The following is an 8,801-nucleotide window of genomic DNA, read 5'->3' as shown; positions in this document are numbered from 1 at the left end:
AAATGCCCTTTGCCTCATATAGATATATTTGCATATGTACATATCTTTATCTAGACCTGTATAAATGCCCTTTGCCTCCCAGCTCTTTCCTCTATTTCCCTTGATTTTCCTCCTGTCCCTGAGTGGGATATTTTCAACACATCTGAGTGAGATCTTTCAGACCCTCAGCCTGGGGTCTGCTCTTTTCCTCCCTGTTTTGTACATGTTGAAAACCTAGTCTTGATCATGCTGAGCCTGTGGAGTCGTTACCAATGAGCGCTACCAGAAGCCTGCAGCACAAAGGTGGGCTTTCATGGCTCTGTCTCCTGCCACCCATTCTTTTGGAAAGATAAAGTGGCATTTAAAATCAGAAAACCATTTTAGGAATGAATAACCAAAAACAGGCTCTGAGTTGGCAGTGCCGGAGAGAATGGTCTCCTGGACTGATCCTGAGACTGCCTAAACGTGTTTCTCGGTGAACAGTTTCAGCATTCCAGAGCAGCTTCACATCCCAGTTGCTGTGCAATGAATGGACTGCATGTTGTCCTTCTTCCTAGCCACGTTTCACACATCCCACCGGGCAGAGGACTCCCTGTATGGCTCAGATAATGAGTACTGGCACACTTCTGTCATTCCTGGTCACTCTGATAAGCTTTCATTGTTATTGTCCATCCGGCCAGTGATGCAGAACGAACACGATAGGTGTGGTGAAAATGGTTATAAGCGGGTATGAGACGTCTGTGGTAAAGTCAATTGCCATCATCGCGGCCCTACTGGACAGAGTAGAGGGAACTGCCCCATTGGGTTTCCAAGGCTGTAGATATGGACGTCTCTATAGAAGTGGGCGTAGCAATGCTGTCAGAGAGGAAACTGCTATGTTCTCAGGGTATGCAAAGGAGGCTGACCATGGAAGTCATTGCTAGCTTCTGGGAGACCTGAGCCACGGTGCCTGCCTTAATGGCTCAGCCAGAGAACCACCCCCAACCCTCCTGCCTGTTCAGTCTTCAGTTACAGCCCAACAGCTCTTGAGACTAGGCTGGTGTGAAACTAAACGATCATCGACTCATTGCTTCCTCGTCCACTTACAAAATGGGTGCATGTTTCACAGTTCCGACGAGCCCTGGTGGCTCTGTCGGGTAAGCGTTGGCCTGGGAACCACAAAGTCGGCAGTTCAAACCCACCAGCTGCTTGGTGGGAGAAAGATGAGGCTGTCTGCTACTGTAAAGATTGACAGCTTTGGAAACCCTCCATCGGGTCACTGCGAGTTGGAACCGACTTAGTGGCAATGCCTTTCTTGCTATCAGAGGAGGCACAAAGCGCACGGAGGCCGGCGTAGGCCTTGTTAGCGTCAGCTGTTTGTTTGGTTCCCATCCTATTGTAAGCTTAAACATGGAATTAGCACAGGATCCAGCAATTCTGTTCTTAGGTATAGTACCTAAAAGAATTGAAGGCAAATGTTCAAACAAATACTTGCATATTTAAATGTTCATTGCAAGATTATTTACAAGAGACAAAAGGTGGAGACAGCTCAGATGTGGATGAGTAGGTAAACAAAATGTGAATGGGTGTGTGTGTGTGCACCATAAAATGCTCTTCATCTGTAAGAAGGCGTGAAGTGGTGGCACATGCTGGTCTGTGGAATGGAAGAGCCCTAAAAGCATCATGCTGTGAAAGAAGTCCAACTCATAAGATAATTGAATTAAAAGATATCATGGCATTGTCCTACTATATGAAGCCCCCTCAGATTGTCTGATTCCACTTCTGTGAAGTAGGCAGAATCGTTATACCCAAAGAGAAAGTTGGTAGGGGTTGGGGGAAGGAAAAGAATGAGGACTAACTGCTTGCTGGGTCTGAAGGCCTTTTGGCACATGGATTAAGCCATGGGCTGCTAACCTCAAGGTCAACAGTTCAAAACCACCAGCTACTCCATGGGCACAAAAATGAACCTGTCTGCGCCCGTAAGAATTTCCAGGCTCAGACACCCTAGGAAGCTGCTCTCCTCTGCCCTTATGGGGTCACTATGAGTCAGAATGAGCCTGATAGCAGCGATAGGATTAATGGGCCAGGATTTCCTTTTGAGCCGATTTCTAATGTTTTAGACTAGATAGAAGGCAGAGTTGTACAATGTTGTGAATTACTAAACACCACGGGTTTGGTACCTCTCCATGACAAAGAGGGAAAGTTGGAACCCAGGCCCTGGCCTCCAGGAGCGAGTGGGATGAAGTGGCTAGTGAGGCGCAGTCTCTAGGACAGTGGCCACAGTAAGGAGAGGACACAGGCAGGGCAGTCAACAAATAAATGGGGAAGACCAACCAATGCCCAGAGCCCCTCCAAATACCGAGGCTGTAACTTGTTCCTCCCACTATTTTATAACCATGGCCCATGTTTATATATTATTTTAAATGTTAAAGTTCAACCCCCAAAGGCTTTTCAGATCCAGCAGGTCTCTGTGGAAGGACCCTCCAAAGGAAATATGGCATTCTCCAGCCGCACCACTGGCGGTCACATGCCACCCGGCAAGCAGCTGCCGGCGCGGTGTGCCATGTGCACCCCCAAAGAGGAAAGACCCGGTGGCACCATTAAAACGGGTTGGGGGGTTTGTTTCTCTCTTTGAACTTTGGAAGAAGGAAATACGGTTGTCCTTTGAGTTTCCTGGTGCCAAAACTGTCACTCTTATCGGCTGATTTCTGTCACCCTCAGGAGGGCTCAAAGTGGGTTCAAGAGCCCCTGCCTGTCTCTGCCGGGCTCCTCAGTGTGCGCTTTCTGCAAGCCAGCCATCCCGCTGTGCCCTCAGCAGTGTTGGCGGAAACTGAATGCCAACGGCAGGCGAAGGTCAGCAGCAAGTGCCAGAGTCTGAAAGAAACTTTATTTGAATTCAGCCTTTCCCTGGCGACTGTCTTAAAGTCTTTCTCCTCTCGGGGCCTTTGTGGAGAGGAACAGGCAGCCCTCTCACACAGTGTATCTCTCTCCGGTCTGCTTCTGGAGCTCACAGACACGCGCTCACCTCCAGTGCATGCTCATTTCCTAACTACCTCCGTGACTTCCACGAGCCCCCATTCTTCGCCTTCTGCAGATTGCTTATGGCGGACCAGAGTGATCTGGATGTATTATTGCATCGCTTGTAGCCCCGAGAGCTCCCTGTTGGTGTTAGGTACCATTGAGTGAGTCCCTGCCCACCGTGACCCTGTGCACACACTGAAACAGCGCCCATTCCTGCGCCACCCTCACCATTGTTCCTGTGCTTAGCCCATTGTTAGGACTCCCAAAGCCTGTGATCATCTGGCTCTGGCCGCCTTCAGCCTACCTGTGTCCTTATCTCGGGATCTGTGTGCAGCGGGAAGGATCCCATCCTCCAGACCACTCAGGCCTCCGTGCCACTGCACGTGGTTTTCCCATCGTCTGGGATTATAATGCCGACCGTTTACTTTTACCGCTCGATATGGTTGGACTCTCTGTACGTGCTCCTTAGTTTAAATTTCCATGCTGAATCTCAGGAGAAGCGTAGGACACAGGGCTGATAGCCGACATGAGTCATAGCCTCATCTCCTGTGGGGCGGAAAGAGCTGGAGGGAGCCACTGCCGACCATTCGGCTCAGGGGCACAGGAGACGGCTCTGGCGAGCATGGGAGAAAGAGGAGGAACAGAGCTCAAATGCCTACAAATCCCTGACTTAGCAGACCAGGTGAGATGTGGGACCCCCGAGGTTGTCACCTTAAGTTATTCCTTATAAAAATCAAACAATAGTATATGAAAGCCCTAGTGATCTACTTCGGAAAAAACACAAAAACCAGCCATTGTAATGCCTATAAAGCACAGTCTACTCTGACACACATAGGATCTCCAAGGATTGGGACCAATTAAATCACTGTTTTGCATGGTTGTACAACTTTGTGGATGTAACTAACATCAGTGAATTATACGCTAAAATTGTAACTATGGCAACTTTATGTTATATATGAGAGTTAGAAAAAGTTTTGTTACCCATAAATTTTAAAATTAATGAACGGTTCATCAAAATTATCTAAAAGACAAAATATATATAACTATAAAAATCAAGGAAGTGGGGTCTAGGCATGCTTGCAGCACATGGAAAGGGATTCTGCAGGTGGTCGAGCTCTATTTCTTGAACTAGGTAGTATGCTTATCTGTTAATAAATCAACTAAGTCACACACACAAAAAGTTATTCCTTAAGCTTTTACACAAAATTGTCCCTGGATGTCACTTTTTGGCAAAATAACAGGTTGGAACACAAAATAAAGGCTGTCACCGTGAATATGGTGAGCCATTGAAAACCCGTCTATCTGCAGCCCAAGGTCAACAGTTCCTCTAAGGCAGACAAGAGGAGATGATGGTGCAAGGAAACGGGGCCTGGGAAGGGGACAGTCAGAACACAGTTACCGAGAATGGTGCACACTGAGGACACTGTGCACTAACGCCGTGAGCCATTTGTTTTGCTGTCACCAGATGAGAACCCAATTGACTAGGTAAATTTTCACCGAAAACCTCAAAAAATAATATCCTTTTAAAAGCCCAGCCATAGTAGTACTCAGTTGCTCTTGACCTGAGTACCCCTCCAGGGTTAGTCAACTTTAACTGTATTAGAAAGTCACCTTCCTCAGAAGATCCCTTCAGGACCAGTGCTGAGAGTGGTGATACCGGGAGGGTTAAGGAAAGGTGGGGTACAAAGGGGGAACTGATTACAAGGATCTACATATAACTCCCTCCTTGGGGGATGGACAACAAAAAAGTGGGTGAAGGGAGACGTCGGGCAGTGTAAGATATGACAAAATAATCATTTATAAATGATCAAGAGTTCATGAGGGAGGGGAGGCCAGGGAGGGAGGGGGATAAAATGAGGAACTGATACCAAGGGCTATGTTTTGAGAATGATGATGGCAACAAATGTACAAATGTGCTTGACACAATGGATGGATGGATGGATTGTGATAAGAGTTGTACGAGCCCCCAATAAAGTGATTAAACAAAAACAAAAGAAAGTCACCTTCCAGAGTGGACTAAGAACAGTGTGTCTGTTACTGGTATCTTGAGCAAAATGATATATGGGACCAGTCTGCACATGAATGTCATAATGCATTTTTATTGGTAAACTTAGCTGCCAGTTAATTAGCAGCTGTTAGAATGGGCACCCATCAGTGAAAATGAACTCCACTCACATATTTGCATCCCCTTCCATGAACAAGGTGTAAGAATATAGCTCACCATATGCAAAACTTTGGTCAAAAGCAGCCTAGGCCTTAACGTAATACCTAAAACTAAAAACATCTAGAAGAAACATTTTGCAACCTTGTTTAGGAAATGATTGTAAAATATGACGCCCAAGCATCATTCATGAAAGAAAGCAAATGACAGATGGGACTTCTGCCAACTAAAAAGTAGTCCTTGGGTAGACATTGTTAAGAAGATGTAAGGACAAGGCAAAGAGTCGGGGGAAATATTTGGAAGGTGCCTCTCTGTTAACAAACTTGTATCCTGAATATATAAAGAACTCTCAAAACGCAGTAATAAGAAAGAGAAACAACCTAATTCTTTTTTTTAATTGATAAAAAGATATAGACACTTCACCAAAAATATAAAGATGGAAAATATGTACATAAAATACACTCGATGTCATTAGTCATTGGGAAAATTCAGACCAACAGTCAGACGTCAGGACGTATCTGTCAGAACACCGAAAAACCAGAAACATCCTCTTTGTTACTGAATCCATGCTGGCTCAGAGTGACCCTGCAGGACAGGGTAGAACTGCCCTGTGGGTTTCTGAGACCGTAACTCTTCATGAGAGCAGAAAGCCCATCTCTCTCCAGGGGAGTGGTTGGTGGTTTTGAACTGCTGACCTTGCAGGTAGCAGCCCCACTTATAACCACTACGCCCCCAAGGCTCTGATCCTGCTGAGCACTGGTGAGAACCAGGGCAGCTGGGCTTCACCCTGCAGCTCCGCGCTTCTCTCTGCGTCTCATCTGCCCTTTCTCCATCTCAAAAGGCACACCCGACACCGCCCTGCCCTCATGAACACAGCAAATAAAACCTACTCTCAGATGGGGTGGCAGCCACAGATACAGTTACAAATACAACTGACTCCTAACCCAGTTAGGAGCCCAACACTGACTTTGAGGGGAGTACAGTTCAACACACATGAGAGCCATGTCATACGAAGAGTGTTCTTTTCGTGGGGCATATGTTTTGTTGTTTTTTTAATGAACTGCTCTCCTCCCCCTCCTCTCTCTCAGGGTTCACTGTTTCCACTACCTCATCCCTCTCACAAAGGAGGGCAACTATGCCATTGTAGCCAACGTGGAGAGCATGGACTACGACCCCCTGGTGGTGAAGCTCAACAAAGACATCAGTGCCATTGAAGAGGCCATGAGCGCCAGCCTCCAGCAGCACAAGTTCCAGTACATCTTTGAAGGTCAGACACCCCGCACCGGCCTCTGGGGGGTTGGGGAGGAAGGCGGGGCGGTGGTGTGCCCTGGTATTTCATGTGACTTGAAGTTCAGCACTTTCAGGAGTTTCTTTCTTCCTGTTTGGATGAAAGTTACAGTGCCTAGCCCCTCCGTGTCTGACTAGGTAGACAATATGGCTGCCATCTGCTGCTGGCTGATAAGGAGATTTCATCCAAGATAAGGCAGATGGCGGCCCGGCTGCCTCCCTGACATGCCACTCGTGAGATTTGAGTGACTATGAGTGGGCCTCGAGTTATCTCATAGGGAGCGTATGAAGGAGGACCAAAAAAAGCCACAAGCCGAATCTCTGAAGAGAGAAGTCTGAAAGACTAGACTGATCCCTGGAATGGGAAGTTTTACTTCACAGAGCCCATCGTTCTCTGAGAAGAAGAGAAGCCTCTGCTTCACAGTGATTTTAGGAAGCTCCCTCCACAGATTCCCTCAGGGGCCTGACAGGCAAGAGGGTGTGAGAGACAGGGCCACCCAAAGGCATCCCACCCAACGCGTGGAAAAGATTGGTACCAACCATCTCCCTGTCGGCTGAGTTCCAGCCAGAGGACTCCTGTTCAGACTTCAAAAGATAGTCCCTTTCCCCTTGCTTTTAATTGGTTTTTGATTGTGCTTTAATTCTCCATACACAGTGCCCCCTTATTGCCTTTATCGGGGAAGAGTGCTCCGCCCCCACCCTCCTTGGTACACCGGTGTTTCTTGGGCAAAGAGACATGTCCATGAATAATTTGGCATGCTCATCTCTGAGATTTCCACCCTTCTTTTGTTACTTGCGATAAGTTTCATTGTTTAATTTTCATTTGTCTCTAATCCGCTCATTATTCCTTTATTTGTCCTCGTGGCTCGGAGGGGAGGCTGCCTGACCCTTGTGCATGAGGACACAACTCCACAATGGGTCTGGAATTTGATGGTCTCATTAGGCAAAAGCCCAAACAGAGCAAAGTGTTTCCTGTGTTACCTGATGTTAAGAACGAAGGAGAACCGTGCCAGAGCTTGGCTTCCAGGGTTTTAAATAGAACTAGATCCTCTAGAATAGTATAGAAGCCACCTGTACGCATCTCTTCCTCTGCATAAGGACTTTCTCTTCTCTCTCCAGTACCTGCCACTTCCAGGTGAGTGTGTGGTCTTGAATCAGCGTTTGAGTGAGTGAGTGTAACTCCAACAAGAGTTAGTGCAAGCTCCCCTTTCTTTCCCACCTTCATCCTCATCCAGTGTGAAAGCCTCTGGACTCGGAGCTCTGCCCTGGGCTCTGGTCTGAACCATGAAGAGCCACCAGGGAAGGGGCGTACTTTCTCAAAACCCCAAACCAAACTCACTGCCACGGAGTCGATTCAGACTCCTAGCAGCCCTGTAAGGTAGGGTAGACGCTGCCCCTGTGGTTTCCCAGACTGTCACTCTTTACAGGTGTAGAAAGCCTCATCTTTCTCTCACAGAGCGGCTGGTGGTTTCAAACCACTGACCTCGTGGCTAGCAGCCCAACCTGTAGAAGAGGGAAATAGCATCCATCGTGGATCACTGGCTTTCGATGGCCAAGGGAAATACCCGGCTAGAAGCCAGCTTTGGAGGCCACGCTTACTGAACCCCACGTGCTTAGGGTGACATGGTCCGCTCCCCTCACACACACACACCTGGCCTCTGGTTCTAAACTGACACTCCTCACCTCGACCATAGAGCTTGTCCTGGGTGGGACCTGATCATGTGGGGGGGGAGGTACAGGCAGGCCTTGACGATATCTCTGGTTCTGGACCAGACCTCCCCACTTCAGCCAGTATCCCAAGAAAGCAAATCACACAGATTGTCTGATTTCAGTGACGAGTCCACCACACTGCAGTCTTTTCAGTGTGCAACAGCAATTTGGAAAATCTGAAAGTCATTTGGGAATGACTAAAATGGGTCAGACAAACATGAAGTGAGTATTTGCTGTGGGGGGGGGGGAGGGCGCAAAGCAGGGCTGCCACCTGCTTCTGATTCGTAAGGTGAAGGCAAGCCAAGCCAAAGAAGGAGAGCAGAGGGGCTCCGACGTGCAATAAAGCACGGTCACAGGACAGCAGACCGTCCTTGGATAGTAACAAACCACTGTGTGGCCGCAAGGACAGTGCTTACACATTGGGCTGCTACCTACAATGTCAACGGTTCAACACCACCAGCCACTCCATGGGAGACAGATGAGGCTTTTAACTCCCATAAAGAGTTACTGTATTAGTCTAGGTACTTTGGAGAAACAAATTCACAGCGACTCATGGATAAGAGAGTTTTATGTAAAGGAAAGGTGCATCACGAAAACATCCCAACCCAATGCTACCCAAGCCCACAAGTCCAACATTAACCCATTAACCCAACACCAGTCCACA

At 47.8% G+C, this 8,801-nt stretch overlaps 1 protein-coding gene across 1 annotated transcript in view; it reads left to right on the top strand.

The window, feature by feature from the left end:
- EXOC4 (exocyst complex component 4) overlaps window positions 1-8,801 on the top strand; it is a 767,286-nt gene that overhangs the window by 687,050 nt on the left and 71,435 nt on the right. The window contains exon 13 of the mRNA XM_045288923.1: window positions 6,229-6,407. Coding sequence (XP_045144858.1) covers window positions 6,229-6,407 — 179 coding nt within the window. The remainder of the gene's footprint in view (window positions 1-6,228; window positions 6,408-8,801) is intronic.

This window comes from Echinops telfairi, unplaced genomic scaffold (assembly GCF_000313985.2).
Source record: "Echinops telfairi isolate 266 unplaced genomic scaffold, ASM31398v2 ScPeMD7_23;HRSCAF=83, whole genome shotgun sequence".
Lineage (NCBI taxonomy): Eukaryota > Metazoa > Chordata > Mammalia > Afrosoricida > Tenrecidae > Echinops > Echinops telfairi.
This window is presented reverse-complemented; position numbering and strand designations above follow the sequence as displayed.